This window comes from Bos mutus, chromosome 15 (genome assembly GCF_027580195.1).
Source record: "Bos mutus isolate GX-2022 chromosome 15, NWIPB_WYAK_1.1, whole genome shotgun sequence".
Classification (NCBI taxonomy): domain Eukaryota; kingdom Metazoa; phylum Chordata; class Mammalia; order Artiodactyla; family Bovidae; genus Bos; species Bos mutus.
In genome coordinates, this window is record NC_091631.1 from 54,934,812 (window position 1) to 54,950,619 (window position 15,808).

At 39.2% G+C, this 15,808-nt stretch overlaps 2 protein-coding genes across 3 annotated transcripts; one reads left to right on the forward strand and one right to left on the reverse strand.

Moving 5' to 3' along the window:
• Nucleotides 1-4,876: 4,876 nt before the first annotated feature.
• On the reverse strand, nucleotides 4,877-12,211 carry RBM7 (RNA binding motif protein 7). Of its 2 annotated transcripts, none has more exons than XM_014477042.2 (5): nucleotides 11,849-11,917; nucleotides 11,034-11,196; nucleotides 10,274-10,361; nucleotides 7,236-7,317; nucleotides 4,877-6,335 (listed from the first exon to the last, which is right to left on the reverse strand). In XM_014477042.2, exons 2-5 carry the CDS (start codon nucleotides 11,092-11,094, stop codon nucleotides 5,976-5,978), a joined length of 591 nt encoding a protein of 196 aa, XP_014332528.1. In that variant the 5' UTR covers nucleotides 11,095-11,196; nucleotides 11,849-11,917; the 3' UTR covers nucleotides 4,877-5,975. The 2 variants fall into 2 exon arrangements, with proteins under 2 accessions (XP_014332528.1, XP_005891970.1); XM_005891908.3 differs by lacking the exon at nucleotides 11,849-11,917 and adding an exon at nucleotides 12,079-12,211 and having other exon boundaries at nucleotides 4,878-6,335.
• On the forward strand, nucleotides 12,193-12,960 carry C15H11orf71 (chromosome 15 C11orf71 homolog). Its single transcript, XM_005891909.3, has one exon. It carries the CDS (start codon nucleotides 12,504-12,506, stop codon nucleotides 12,900-12,902), a length of 399 nt encoding a protein of 132 aa, XP_005891971.1. The 5' UTR covers nucleotides 12,193-12,503; the 3' UTR covers nucleotides 12,903-12,960.
• Nucleotides 12,961-15,808: the final 2,848 nt, after the last annotated feature.

Sequence of the window (15,808 nt, forward strand, 5' to 3'; positions counted from 1 at the left end):
AAATCTGTATGCAGGTCAAGAAGCAACAGGTAGAAATGGACATGGAACAACAGACCGGTTCCAAATCGGGAAAGGAGTACATTAAGGCTGTATTTTGTCACCCTGCTTACTTAACTTACATGCAGAGTATAACATGTGAAATGCTGGGCTGGATGAAGCACAAGCTAGAATCAAGGTTTCCCAGAGAAATATCAATAACCTCAGATATGCAGATGACACCACTCTTATGGCAGAAAGCAAAGAACTAAAGAACCTCCTGATGAAAGTGAAAAAGGAGAGTGAAAAAGTTGGCTTAAAACTCAACATTCAGAAAACTACGATCATGGCATCTGGTTCCATCACCTCAGGGCAAATAGGTGAGGAAACAATGGAAACAGTGAGAGACTGTTCTGGGGGGCTCCAAAATCACTGCAGATGGTGACTGCAGCCATGAAATCAAAAGACGCTTGCTCCTTGGAAGAAAAGCTATGATCAGCTGAGACAGCATATTAAAAAGCAGAGACATAACTTTATCAACAAAGGTCCGTCTAGTCAAAGCTATGGTTTTTCCAGTGGTCATGTATGGATGTGAGAGTTGGACTATAAAGAAAGTTTAGTGCTGCAGAATTATGCTTTTGAACTGTGGTGTTGGAGAAGACTCTTGAGAGTTCCATGGACTGCAAGGAAATCCAACAGTCCATTCTAAAGGAGATCAGTCCCGGGTGTTCTTTGGAAGGAATGATGCTAAAGCTGAAACTCCAGTACTTTGGCCACCTCATGCAAAGAGTTGACTCATTGGAAAAGACTCTGATGCTGGGAGGGATTGTGGACAGGAGAAGGGGATGACAGAGGATGAGATGGCTGGATGGCATCACGGACTTGATGGACATGAGTTTGAGTGAACTCCGGGAGTTGGTGATGGACAGGGAGGCCTGGCGTGCTGCAATTAATGGGGTTGCAAAGAGTCGGACACGACTGACTGACTGAACTGAACTGAACTGAACTTGAGCATTCTTTGGCATTGCCTTTCTTTGGGATTGGAATGAAAACTGACCTTTTCCAGTTCTGTGGCCACTGCTGAGTTTCCAAATTTGCTGGCATATTGAGTGCAGCACTTTCATAGCATCATCTTTCAGGATTTGAAATAGCTCAACTGGAATTCCATCACCTCCACTGGCTTTGTTCGTAGTGATGCTTAGGCCCACTTGACTTCACATTCCAGGATGTCTGGCTCTAGGTGAGTGATCACACCATCATGATTATCTGGGTCATGAAGATCTTTTTTGTACAGTTCTGTGTATTCTTGCCACCTCTTCTTAATATCTTCTGCTTCTGTTAGGTCCATACCATTTCTGTCCTTTATTGAGCCCATCTTCACATGAAATGTTCCCTTGGTATCTCTAATTTTCTTAAAGAGATCTGTAGTCTTTCCCATTCTGTTGTTTTCCTCTATTTCTTTGCATTGATTGCTGAGGAAGGCTTTCTTCTCTCTCCTTGCTATTCTTTAGAACTAAATCTTCTTAAAAGAAAATCTATTTAAAATAATGACAGCAATGACAGCAAAGAACCCAAAACAACAAATAAAAGCAATTAAGTGTGGGGTATATACATATATGTGTGTGTGTGTGCGCGCGCACACGCGTGTGTGTTAGCTGCTCAGTCGTGTTCAACTCTTCGACTCTTTGCAACCCCATGGACTGCCAGCCACCAGGCTGCTCTGTTCATGGGATTCTCCTGGCAAGAATACTGGAATAGGTTGCCATTTCCTTCTCTAGGAGATCTTCCTAACCAAGGAATCAAACCCAGATTTACCACATTGCAGGCAGATTCTTCACCGTCTGAGCCATCAGGGAAGCCCCATAGGTATATACACATGCACAAATGTGAAATGAATAGCAGCAAAAGTCTCTAGCAAGCCTGAACAGAGTGTGGGAAGGAAGTAAAATATTACTATAATAGGAGCTAAAACTGGACTATAAGTTGAGAACAAAGTTTATAAAAATTCTAATACTCTATATCCATTAATCTGGAAAGACAGAGAAAATTTTATTTTTAATGAAAATATAAATTATCCAAACTGACATTTGAGAAAGTAGAAAATCTAAATAGATCAATAACCTCAAAAGACAATGAGAAGTAAACTGATTACTTTCAAGACTCAGATAATTTTAATAAAGGAGTTTAACTAGTTCTAAAGAAACAGGTAATTCTCATATTATTCAATTTTTTTCCAGGACAAAGAAAAAATAAGCTTACTAATTCATTCTACAAAACCAGCAGGATCATAATTCTAAAACCAAACTAAACAATTATTTTAAGAAATCTCATGAATATAGATCCAATAACTTAAAATTTTGAAAAACAACATTCTAGAGTGTATTAAAGGCACAGTATATTGTGATACCATTTTTATAATAGGATACAATGATGGTTCAGGGTTAGGAAATTTATACCAGATAAGTTTTTGATGTTGAAGTCTCCCTTTTCTATTCAATTATTTGAGCAATGTTCTTTATTCATTCATCAGAAATGTACCATGCATTGCATATATGCCAGGCACTGGGTACTGGGAATTCAGTGGTGAAAATATGAGGTGCTGGCCTTCATGGAGATGTCTGCTGCTGCTGCTGCTGCTGCTGCTGCTAAGTCGCTTCAGTCGTGTCCAACTCTGTGCAACCCCATAGATGGCAGCCCACCAGGCTCCCCCGCCCCTGGGATTCTCCAGGCAAGAGCACTGGAGTGGGTTGCCATTTCCTTCTCCGATGCATGAATATGAAAAGTGAAGTCGCTCAGTCATGTCTGACTCTTAGCGACCCCATGGACTGCAGCCTACCAGGCTCCTCTGTACATGGGAGTTTCCAGGCAAGAGTCCTGGAGTGGGGTGCCATCGCCTTCTCCGTCATGGAGATGTCTAGTGATAAATAAATACAAATAGATATATAAATACAAATAGATACAAATAAAAAGAAAATTTTAATACAATGTAAAGTCTATGATAAAAGAAATGCAGGGTACTATGGGAACACATAAATTGGCGTGTAAACTTTAGGATGTTAGACCATCCCTGTTGAGATGATTGTCTATTCTAGGATGGTGGCAGTGGATAGAGACGAAGGCCCTACACAACACAGTGGTATAAAATTTTCTGATGACTGATTGCATGGAGGAGGGTGGAGTCAGAAAGATTCTTTGGGGGGAATCTTAAGGTATTCAGATTAATGTATTATACATTTGTTATGCATAAAAGGGTAAAATAAGGGTCAAGTTTGAAAAATACTGTTAGGTATAAACATTACTGCAGCGTTTTATGGCACTGTTCTGTCACTATGAAAAAGTCAGTGTTGGTATATAATGGTTACGAAACACTGGACTACAGAACCCTGTTGTTTTGCAGAACAACTTATGAGAGTAGTTTCATGGAACACACACGGGGAGAAATTGCTCTCCATAAAAAAAATGTCTTCCTTTCTGCTTCTGCAACTCTCAGTACCTCACTGCACAGTCTCACCAACTCTATTCAATTCTTTTTGGCTGTCTTCTATCCCTTTGCACCAGGGTTCCCAACCTCCTGGATATAATGCCTGATGATCTGAGGTGGAGCTGATGTATTAATAATGTATACAGTAAATATGATGAACTTGAATGATCCTAAAACCATCCCCCCTATGCTCTCCAGTCTATGGAGAAATTGTATTTCATGATACTAGCCCCTGGGGTCAAAAGCCTTACACAGCACATGTATTCAGTTAGGTTACTTTCAACCGGGTGAAGCTGAAGAGAAAAAAGATCCCCTGGGACCTCATAAGGGGTGTCCCAAAAAACATTAAAAGAAAAATTTTATTCTGAACCAGTGACCGGTAAATCAACATGAGGGGATCCAGGGGTTGGTGATGGACAGGGAGGCCTGGCGTGCTGCAATTCATGGGGTTGTGAAGAGTCGGACACAACTGAGCGACTGATGAACTGAACTGACCCACAGGTAAGTCACAACATAGTATTAATCTGTCACTATCTACAAATGCTAATAAATAAATTTCCATTTCAGTAAGACAACTGAAAATAACAGGCTCATTAGAGATAATGACGCGGAGAATTCAATGGACTGTACAGTCCATGGAGGGTCACAGTCAAACATGACTGAGCAACTTTCACTTTCATTAAAGACTTTTCAATTTTTCAATTGAAGGATAATTGCTTTACAGAATTTTGTTGTTTTCTGTCAAACCTCAACATGAATCAGCCATGAACTGAAGTTGCTCAGTTGTGTCCAACTCTTCGCAACCCCCACCAAGCTCCTCCATCCATGGCATTTTCCAGGCAGGAGTACTGGAGTGGGGTGCCATTTCCTTCTCCAGAGGATCTTCCTCACCCAGGGATCAAACCTGGGTCTCCTGCGTTGTAGGCAGACGCTTTATGGGAACTGCTTTGTTGCTGTTTAGCTGCTAGGTTGTCTGACTCCTCTGCTACCCCATAGACCGCAGCATGCCAGACTCCCCTGTCCATGGGATTTCCCAGGCAAGAATACTGGAGTGGGTTGCCTTTTCTTCTCAAGAACTGCTTAAAAGGACAGAAACTTCTGATCTTAATGTTCTCTGTGCTAGTAACTGCATGGCTTCACAAACCTAGGCACAGAAAAGCTGTGCATATTTAAAAACAGAGAAAACCAAATGTACAAATTCCTAGACACCAGGGAGAGTAACCAAATTAATTTACAGTGCTCAGAAACATAAACCATGTGTTACTGAAAATCTGATTCTAAAATATTAAGTTTGGTATGTTCAAAAGGTATATTTCAGGATACTCTAAAAACTGACACTTTTAACACCAGGCAATCACTGAATAAAAGTGTGTTGCTAGTTTTTTGTGTGCAATGTCCCTAGTGATGTCAAAAAAAAAAGACATACTCTTTCATTTTGTTTTCCATATATTAAAAAGCAACATAGTACAAATGCTGTAGTTATTAAAAAGGACTCAAATTTTACAAGGAATTAATTTTTATAAACAAGTTCTACAATGAAAGGGAAACAGCATCTTGATACATAAAAGTGTTGTTAAACAAGATTTAAAAATTTTTAAATCAGAAAATGTTTTAGACTAAATTCTTTCAAACAAAAACAAAAAGCAACCTGTACAATCTCCATAATAAAATGTGTCCCTGTACACTTGTCCTGGATACAATGTTAAAATTTTCAAAGTTTGAGTCAGAGAGGCAGTACTTTAAAAAGTACATTTTCAGTAAAACATTTTACCATTTATCCAACTATGCATTTATATTTTTGTTCTTCCAGAAATAGGGGATTTATATTAACACTGTATTTTTACTGTAAAAAAATACATTTAGTGATATTTAACTTCCTGAGTGGCTTCAGTCCTACATCGATTTAATTAGCGAATTCTAAAATTTTACAACGAAATAGCATGTCTTAGATGTACACTTCTATGCTCAAGATCATGTCACAGAACTTAAACTTAAGTTCTTTGAGAAGTTAAATATGGTTTATCCCCAAACTTTATCAAAAAGCTTTCTCATGTTAGTAAAATGAATCACTGAAGTTAAACATTTTCTTATTAACAAAATACTGAGTCAATTCTGACTATCAACTTGAATATTTTTCATTATATACACCAAAAATCTGATTCACCAACAAGAAGCTTCTTGCAATACAAAAAAATAATTAAAATATTTTCTTCATAATACAACTAATCCATATAATACATCCTTTAGTCAATTGTCTAAAATGATTAGGAATTGTGGTACTTTATTTTGCATAAAACCCTTTCCTCTTTTTAAAACCCTGAGGTGAAAGGCTATGAATGTAATGAAACTAGAACCACAATTCTTCTCATGTCTGTATTGAATTGCTATTGAGTTTTAAAATTTTTACAAAGAAATGTGGCAACTTGTAAAGCTGCTCTATAGTTTAAGAAAACATTCTCAGAAACAAATTAACAAAAAGGACCTAAAATGACCCTATGAAAAATCCTTATAACATTTGTTAGTGTCGGGATGAGCGCCATTTTCCATTTCTACCACTGTCTCTTCTGTTATCATAGTCATGGCTCCAGCCATCGTGATTCCTGTCTTCATAGAAAAAATCATCTCTGTTTCCTCTGTAATGATGGTCAGACAGATCACTGTAACGCTGTTCACGGCTATAATGTCTATCCATCACGTAGGGATGAGAATTTAGTCTGACTTTTCTCTGTGATGATGGTGTATCTTGGCGCCACTGGGAGCTTGAAGACTGGTTAAAAGTATGATTATGTGACTGAGCTGATGGGGAAAATCCTGACTGATCCAGATGTGGAGAACCAAATTTCCCTCCATATGACATCTGTCTCAAAACATTGTTCATCTGAGCGAAGAGAAAAAGAAGAAAATGTTAAGCACAAATATTTCTAGGTATCAAAGGCAACAGATATCTAGCATATGGTTAAACACAATAATGGAAAAGCAAAATCATTCTTGGCTATCTGAATTTTAAGTTAAACACAACTAAAAATAGTAGAAATGGTGAGTGAAATGGACTAGTAAGGAGAAAAACAGAGGTAAGTACTAAGTGACTAGATCACTGGTTCTCAAATTCTGCCTGTGGGAAGATATTAGGCAATGATGGGTTTTTTTTAATGGTTTATAGCAAAATGAAAAAAACACATTTATAAAAGTTCATATCCCTTTATACTAATTTCTCAATTTAATTTTATTTCACTCTTGTATTTTATTCTGCAGACTGTGAAATACACAAGTCTAGGTACCATGAGCCAAGATTGTGATTTGGGCAAAGAAAATAAAAAGAAAGAAATGTAAGAAAAAGAATACAATGAAAGATTTGGAGACCGATCAAAGACAAAAAGGAAACAGCAAAGATATCTAAGATTTTATTACTGGTGGTATTATTACAGAAAAAAATGGAAAGTTCGCAAGGAAGGGGATCTAGAAGATGCCAATATATTAAGGTATTAAGTATTAAAGACAGTATATGATAGAAATTACTCAGCATAGGTTATAAGAACATCAGAGAATGCGTTTCCAATACTTGCAACACACACACCAACAATGGTTAAAGAAAAATAATACAAATGTGAGAAGCAGCTCTTCTATATAGCTTTGATCTTATAAATATATATTTCAGCCCAGTGAAAACTGAAATCTACAAAGGCCATGCTAGTCTAACTAAAATTTAAGAAGTTAAAAAAGAATTTTAACTAAGTATAATTTTTCTTTTTTAGCAACTCAAGTTGAATAATCAGCTTACCACTGCTTGTCTCTGAAAATTTTCTGAAGACGAGAAAGATCTTTGAATTGTCTGTGCTGATGGAGTCATGTTATCCACCGTCCTTTCATGAAAAGTGAAAAATAAGAAAACCAACATATAATCATTCATTCAACAAATAAACATGTCAATCATGAGTAAGACACAGTCTTCAAAGATAAGACCAACAAGGTATCTGCTCTCTCAAGGAGCCAGGGGTAAGGATTCAGACAATAAGAGAATTTCACATGGTTATAAAGACACAGTAATATACAACTATATAAGTTGAGGTGACAGAGAGGGGATTCTATTTTAGCCTGACTGGTCAGGAACGGCCCTTCTAAAAAGGAAGTATTGAAGAGAGAACTGAACAAGATTACCTGAAGACAACACATTCCAGCTGAGGGAAGGGCTGGAGCAAACTATAGTCTGTGGGCCAAACCCAGTTTGTGCAAAGCTTTATTGGAACATGGCCAACCTCTTTTGTTTTTGTGTGGTGCTACAATGGCAGAGAAGGCAATGGCACCCCACGCCAGTACTCTTGCCTGGAAAATCCCATGGATGGAGGAGCCTGGTGGGCTGCAGTCCATGGGGTCACTAAGAGTCGGACACGACTGAGTGACTTCACTTCACTTACAATGGCAGAAGAAACTAGTTCTTTATAGGAAAAAAAAGAAAAAAAAAAACCAACCCTGTCAATTTACAGAAAAGAAAAAAAAATTTGTCAATCCCTGGGCCAATAGTGCCAAGACCTAGATGAGCACTAAAATGAAAAGAATTTGATCAATTAGACATAATAGGTGAAGAAAATAGAAGAAATAAAGGATAAAATCTAGGGCTATACCCTGGTGGTCCAGTGGTTAGGACTCCACGCTCTCACTGCCAAGGGCCTGGGGAACAACACTCACTCCAGTATTCTTGCCTGGAGACTTTCATGGACAGAGAAGCCTGGTAGGCTATAGTCCATGGGTTACAGAGTCAGACATGACTGAGTGACTTTCAAAGAAAAGAATTACTGAGACAGGAAAGAATAATAGGCTTTGGGGAATAAGGAATTCTATAACATAAACAGAATACTAATCTTAAGGACTTAAACCTTATTCCTCACTTCCTAAAGAGGTAACTTGCTCTACAGAAAAGCTCAGAAAAGGTTTTAATTTTATTTTAAAATACACCATTGGAATCAAACCACCAATTGATTTATCTTACAGTTTAGATCTTTTTATTTAGGGTTCTTTTTTCTTACTTTTCTAAAGCAGAACTAATTTTACTTATACTCTACAAAGAAAGCTATTTACACATTCGTTCATTCATTCCACCGAGCACGTGGGATCTCAGGTCCCTGATCAGGAATCAAACCCATGTCCGCTGCAGTGTAAGGGCAAAGTCTTAACCACTGGACCACCAGGGAAGTCTCATATTTTGTTTTCTTAAATCATATTATGTGTCTGCATGCCAAGGGGATAAAAAGTATAATTTTACTTGTAGAGAGTATAAAAATCAGGTACACACTAACACTTGATTATAACTATTTACTTGTGTATTTTTCCCCCCAAGAGTTTCTAAGATGGGTTAAAAACTTATAGTGGTTAGAGATGCTTCAAATTCCAACTGTACTGAAAAGCATTTAAACACAATTTCAGCTGGCAAGAAGAGCATACCCTTTCAGATGACTGCTTTCTTAGAATTTCACCTTCCAGACTCTTCATATTCATTCACCCACTTCTCTTCAGCTCCTGGCACCACCTTAATCCAAACTATCAACTCAACCGCAACAGCTTCCTTGCTTCTAATACCAATACTTTGCTACCAACAGACTCCTAATTGGTCTATTTTCACCCTTGTCTCCTTCAATCCATCCTCTCCCAGGGCAACCAAGTAACTCACTAAAATACAAACCTGTTCCTTTTACTATCCTACCAAAACTGTTTCAGTGTCTTCCTACTGTTCTTAAGGTGAAATTCCAAAATCCTAATTATGACATATAAGAAAGACCCTATGCCATCTGGCCTCTGTTTACTCTGACAAGATCACCTACTACTCTCCATTTTTCATTCATTATGATCTAGGTACACTGGCCTCTCTCAGGTCCTCATTCACTTATCTCTCCTTATTAAAACTTTCTAAACACTTTCTACTCATATCATGGTGGGTGTGCTCAATCACACTGCCTCAGTTTGAAAACAAGCTCAATGCTTATGAGCAGTTCATACTTGAGCAAGTTAACCTCCAACCCTTATTTTCTTCATACATAAGGTAGAGATAATTCTTACCTCATAAGACTGCTGTGAGGGATAAATGAGATCATAAATACAAAGGACTTGGTGACAAATCAGACAGGTGACAGGATTTTTTAACTCTTTCTTGAATGAAGCCCATTATGATTGATAAATTGCTCTAAGGACATACCAGGAAAAAATTATCCCTAGTAAAAAATCAGCCTCCCCAAAGAAAACTATTTAAGTAGATACAAATATGGTAACTTTTCTAATCCTTAGTAACTAAAAGGGATTTTAGAGATCATCTGAATCAACTTTTTTTCCTTACAAATGGAAAGATAGGGCCAGAGACTAGCTCAAGATTACACAATTATTAAGAGACATATTTAGAATCCAGCTTTATGAACTCTTAGTCTGTTTACTAATAGGTATTTTTAATCTGCAAGTAACAACCAATTAGTGGTCATAGAACTAAAGTGCATTTAAAAAAATAAAACAGAAAACAGAGGGTACAAATAGCAAGAGTTAAGTAATGTTTTGAGAAATTCTGTGTCAGTATATACATGTATGTGGGTTTGGGTACATGTCTTTACAATGAACATAGTTATACATGTATTTATTTTAAGGGAACTATATACAATGGGCCTATAGTCCCCTTAGAATAGATACTATGTGTAACTATAATCCAAAATAGCAAATACAGCAGCAGAAAAAAGAGGTAGGAGCATAATGAAGGAAGCCAATCACTCATGTATTTTTTGAGATCACAACCTAAAAAAAAATTTCTGATAAACGATTTTTAAAATAGGTGCAAAACATTACCTGCTAGGAGATGTGGAAGTAGGGCTTGAATTTCCAACATGATGCTGGGGATATGACAAACTGACCTCCTGTGAGGCATGGCTACTTCCTAAATGAAACAATTTGATAAATCCTTACTGTTAGAAAGTTTAAAATTGAAATTTTGTATTCCTCAGCCCAATCATTCCAAAACAGGTGGACATAACTTAAGGTGAAAACCTCAAATTTCAGTAAATCACTTTATAGTTCATCAGAGTGAAAACTAAGTGTTTAATACCAGATATATTTAAAACAAAGGGTTACAAATAAGGTACTACCCAATGTACAACAGACAATGTATAAACACCCAATTTGGCCATAGTACTCTGATCCCCACACTAAATTGTAAAACTGAATACAAGGAAAGTTTCATCCTCACATAATCTCACATCAAAATTTGTACAAGTATATTACAAACCAGTCAGGAAGACTTTCAGGAAATAATCTTTGTGCTTTTAGAGCATGAAACCAAAATCAGTCATTCTAACAATAAAGGTTTATGTTCTTTTCACCAACCCAAATTGAAATTTTAACTCTCTTGAAAATTACCACTTTCAAAATCCATACTGTCAATGTTACCCATTTTTAGCGATATATAGTTTACTGTTTATAAAGCTTAAAGCATTTTCACCCAAAAAGAGGTTCTCAAAAAAAGAGGTTCTCTAAAACTGAATAACAAAATTAAAAACAAAAAACAAAGCAGTGAACAATTTCTCTCCCCAAATCATCAGTAAATAGTTACCTGCTCTAAACTGAATCTTGATAGGCCTTCCAAAAAGTTTGATTCCATTAAGCAGATTCATGGCGTAAGGAACAGATACTTCATGTTTGAAATTCACAAAGGCAAACTGCTTCGGTTTACCATCCTTGTCTTTTGGAATTTTCACTTTAATTACTGGACCAGCCTACAGACACAAAAAGTATTCAGAATTTCAGTAAGGCAGTTTCAGAAAATACTCAAATGTTACAAAGACTCTTAAAAACCGGATACACAGGGATTTCCCTCACGGTTAAAGATCCTATAGATTATAACTGAAAATTAGGTTAACTTACTTCGGGGGAGGGAGCCCATAAGGAACTGGAAACCCAATCACTGAATTTACATTTCACTGCCCTTTATGACTTTAACGTCGCGGCCAACACCCATCGTTCTCCCACTTTGTGCAAATTAACGTTTATCAAGAGCAAGAGAAAGTTTTCTTGGGCTAAAAGCTGACTTTTGCATCGATCAATCAAACCATTACCAGCTGTTGGAGGGTGCAACTGGAGGGAACAAGTTTAACACGTTTTAATACAGATCTTAATACAGAAACACTACAATGCCGCTTTCCTACGGAGTCTAAGCTTTTTCTATGGAGTCTTTCCTTATGAATCTGTCTTTGCTGCAACTTCGTAAGAAACTTAAGTGGAAAATGTATACGACAAACAAATTGAAATAAATTTACAAGCAGAAGATGAGAAAAGAAGGCAAAGTACAGCTCAACGAAGGACCCATACGTTTGAGGCCCCTTAAAGAGCCTGAATCTTTACCACAGGAATGCCCGATTGAGAACCTACCACCACCTTTAGTCTTCACTTTGGCCTGAACTAATTAGGGTTCTTCTCAGAAAGCCATACGCAGCGAGCGCCTCCCTTTCTAAGCGTGACCCCCGCCTCCAGCCCGCCCACCTGTCAGGGTGCCGGGACGCACCAGGATCCCGCTTCCGCCAAGGAAGCGCGGATCGCCGTTGGGCCGGACCCTAGGCGGGCCGGGAAACGAAAGGAAGAGGCTTATCCCAGCCGCTTACCTGGTGGAAAAGCTCGAAGAGGAGCTCCTCTGTCACTTTCGTTTCAAGGTTGCCCACAAAGAGAGTGCGATCCGCTTCGGCTGCCGCCGCCCCCATCTCAGCGTCGCCCCCGCCCGAAAAAGGCCGAAGGGTCGCCGCCGACGCACGCACTGCGCACTCTCAGAAACCCCACGTCCTCGCGCACTCAGACGTCACCGACGTAAACGTCAATCACGCCGGCTCTCCGCGGCAATTACGTGCGCTGACGGACTGCGCATGCTCCGAGGAGAGGGCTCGGGGAAGGCTCCTGGTCGCAACTGCTGTAGTGATGGCTTCCTGTGAAGTCGGTCTGCGCTGTCGAGATCCGCTGAACTGATCTGCGGAGTCGCGAAGGGCCTACCTTGACCGAGAGACGTAACATTAGATACTACGGGCAGTGTTTGAAGATGGCGCAGAACTCTGTGTCCCTGTCCGCCGGCGATCGAAGGAGCCGGGTGGCTTACCTTAGCTCTTCCCACGGTGACCTCAGCTCGTCGGCCTTAGCGTTGGCGATGGTCTCCGGAGACAGCTTCCTCGTTACCAGGCCCGAGGCGATTCTTCCAGAGCCTGTTCCTCGATCCTCCGTGCGGCTGAACTTCCGGACCGAGAGCCGTCGGGCGCCTGGTGGCGGCCGAAGCCCGACCCGCTTTAACGAGGGAAGGGAAATGGAGGCGCGGAGCCGAAGCCGCCAGGCCAGATTCTCACCTTACCCGGGCCCTGCGGTGAAACTCGACCTTCTAAGAAGTGTCCTGCAACAGCGTCTGGTGGCACTTGGAGGAGTTATCGTAGCCCGTCTTTCAGCTTAAAACCAATACCTTCCTCGGCCCTTCAATTAGCGTGTAAACAAGGCCTCTCTCTAAAATACTTTCTTGGTGCAACCGAAGTCTTCTTTTTAGAGGGGCGTCTTTATTCTAGCCTAGCGCAAAAGAAAATGTTTGCAGTTACTTGAGTCACACGGTTTTAAATAGCCATGATTAGGTTGGAAGGGAGGAGGAGTGGAGATTTTATTGAGGTGGTCACAAAGCTGAGCTGATTGAATCATCCTTCCCAGAGGTCAATAGTCCCTTTATCCTCCCAACAAAGAACCACATTTTTCTCGCTTTCCACAAGTCTTACGGACCTCCCTGGCAGATTCTCCTACTTTGAGACTTGTAATTCCGAGCTTCGTTAACTGCCTACCTTTCCACCTCAGGCTAATATTACCTTTACTTCTGTTGGTTTATTACTGGCATATCCTCCCATCTATGGTCCTACACTTAATCCTATCATTTTGTCCCTTACACTTCTTCCATCCCCTTCCTTCATCTTTTCTTAAGGAATGTCTATAAACTTCACTCTCTACTACACTAAAGCAACAAAAGCAAAACCTAAACCTTACTGCTCCTTCAAATTTTTTAACGGATTTACGTTTCTTGATTTGCCAAAGGTTCCAAATTAATTTTTACACTATGTCTTTTTATTACTTACAGTCAATCCCAGCTTCCTTAATCTGAATCTTGTTCCCAAATAGGCAAAAATTGGAACAGTCTGCAACTGTTAGGAAGCCGATCATGTATTCACTCTAGCATCTTCCTTAAACTTTCCTGTTTGTCTTTCCCATTCAAACATTAAATTATATTTGAAGATCTTCCCAGTGCTAAGCACTTTGGATGATGAACTTTTCCTAGCCACAAGGAGATTTTCCTAGTAACAAGGAGATCAAGCATACTTTGGATTTAGTGGCTAACAAATCACCAGGCTGGGTCGTTCATTAGGTCAAGTGATGAAAATAACCCTAGTTGCCATGGCTTTCCGTAATACTGCACTATCCTGGTTCTTCTCTTAACCTGGCTGACTACTCTTTGAAAGTGAAAGTGTTGCTCAGCCACCCCGACTTTCTGCGACCCCTTGGACTTTGTAACCCACTGGGCTCCTCTGTCCATGGAATTCTCCAGTCAGGAATATTGGAGTGGGTAGCCATTCCCTTCTTCAGGGGATCTTCCTGACCCAGGAATTGACCTGGGTCTCCCACGTTGTAGGCAGATTCTTTACCATCTGAGCCACCAGGAAAAGCTACTCTTTAATCTGCTAATAATTTTATCTTAATCATATATTCCCCAAGGTTTAAAGGGTGATATTGGCAGAAAATAAGTGGGTTTTGTAAGTGGCAAATTTTAAGCAGGTAAGAGTCTAGCTTTTTCCCAGTGGACTCTGGTCTATAATTGTGTTAGATAAAGCAAAATTACCACACACAAAACAGAATTGAATCGTGAAAACTACATTCTAAGAAGAATTCTGACAAACCAAAGAGTGTCCATATGAGTGATTAATGTAGTGAGAGGTCTAGAAACCACCTCTTAAGAAAAATGTTTGACAGAGTAATAATAGCTACATTTTATTGAGTACTGTGTGCAAGACAGTGTGCTAGGGGCTTTTATTGTTTATTCAGATATTTATTGAGAACTTACTCTGTGCCTGCTACTACCTGTGTTAGGTATAGACTAAAGTGGTGAACAGGATAGATAAGGTCTCTGCTCTTATGGAGCTTTATATATGTCATTTAATTTTCATAACAGCCCATAACAAAAGTATTATACTTCATTGCTGAGTAACCAGGTACGAAGAATTGAAGTAAACTTTCCAAGGTCATGCAGCTAGGTAGAACCTTGAAGCCATTCAACCCAGGTTCTTCATTAGAATTATGTAACACCAAAAAGGACTTGAGTGACTATTTTCTCAATTCTCCCAAAGATAGTATCTAACTAATGCTATTCTAGATAGCTGAAAAGAAGTTAGTTCATAATATATGGATTCCTTAGGCTGGATGTGGTTGAGAAAGAATCCCAAACCTGTATGTGAAGAGTTTGGGGAAGAATAGTAAAATTAAGACTGAAGGTAAGAAGGATTTTCATAAAACTTAGAGATGCCTAATGGTGGAAAATACCACTTTACAAGATAATGAATTAACTGCCCAAAGTTCTCATAGAGGCTAAATTGTGTCAGTTTTGAAATCAGACTAGACTTCTTCAGTTCTTTCCCATTTGACCTCTAATTCCACACTTTAAATTAAAAAATTGATTAAAATTGAAAAGAGAACCGGGGGTTGAGAAGAGAAAAATACGTATGATGCATAGGATGACCACATTTACTGTGCAAACCAGGGCACTTTGGAAGGAAAGGGTGGTGGGTATCAATTATGTTTACTTTAGCAAAGGCAAAAAAAAGGGCTGTCCTAGGCAGCCAGGTTGGATCATATCACACTAGGAGATGCTACAACATTAAATACACCTTTGAGGCATATTCCTTAGCTTCAGGGGAAGAAGGCTGAGATTTATGAAGGAAGGGACAAAAATTTGGCATAAATGTGCACAGAAGCATGCAAGAGGAAGAGAGCCCAGTGGGCGTGACTTGGTCTCTGTTCTCACATAGGGTCATCAGAAGTAGGGCTTTGATTAAATAATAAATAGTGTACATGTGCCAGAAATAAAATGATACAAAAATTTGTTTGATAAGAGTAGAACCTTGTTCACATACATTCTGCATCATTTTATTTATTTTTTTGGCCACACCACCAGACTTACGGGATCTGAGTTCCACGACCAGAGAGCAGCCCTACAGGCCCTGCAGTGGGAGTGCAGAGTCTTACTTAACCCCTGGACCACCGAGGAAGTCCCAGTGCTTCATAATTTTAAATCTGAGCTGATGAATGTCTAATTTCTCCTTGTTCTTAACA

Excerpts from the sequence above, each read along its gene's own strand:
- RBM7 (XM_005891908.3), bottom strand. The coding sequence starts at position 12,174 with ATGGGGGCGGCGGCAGCCGAAGCGGATCGCACTCTCTTTGTGGGCAAC. Across the intron at positions 11,197-12,078 it reads TCTTCGAGCTTTTCCACCAG|GCTGGTCCAGTAATTAAAGT; the intron begins GTAAGCGGCTGG and ends TTGTGTCTGTAG. Across the intron at positions 10,362-11,033 it reads CAAGATTCAGTTTAGAGCAG|GAAGTAGCCATGCCTCACAG; the intron begins GTAACTATTTAC and ends TGTTTCATTTAG.
- C15H11orf71 (XM_005891909.3), top strand. The coding sequence starts at position 12,504 with ATGGCGCAGAACTCTGTGTCCCTGTCCGCCGGCGATCGAAGGAGCCGG.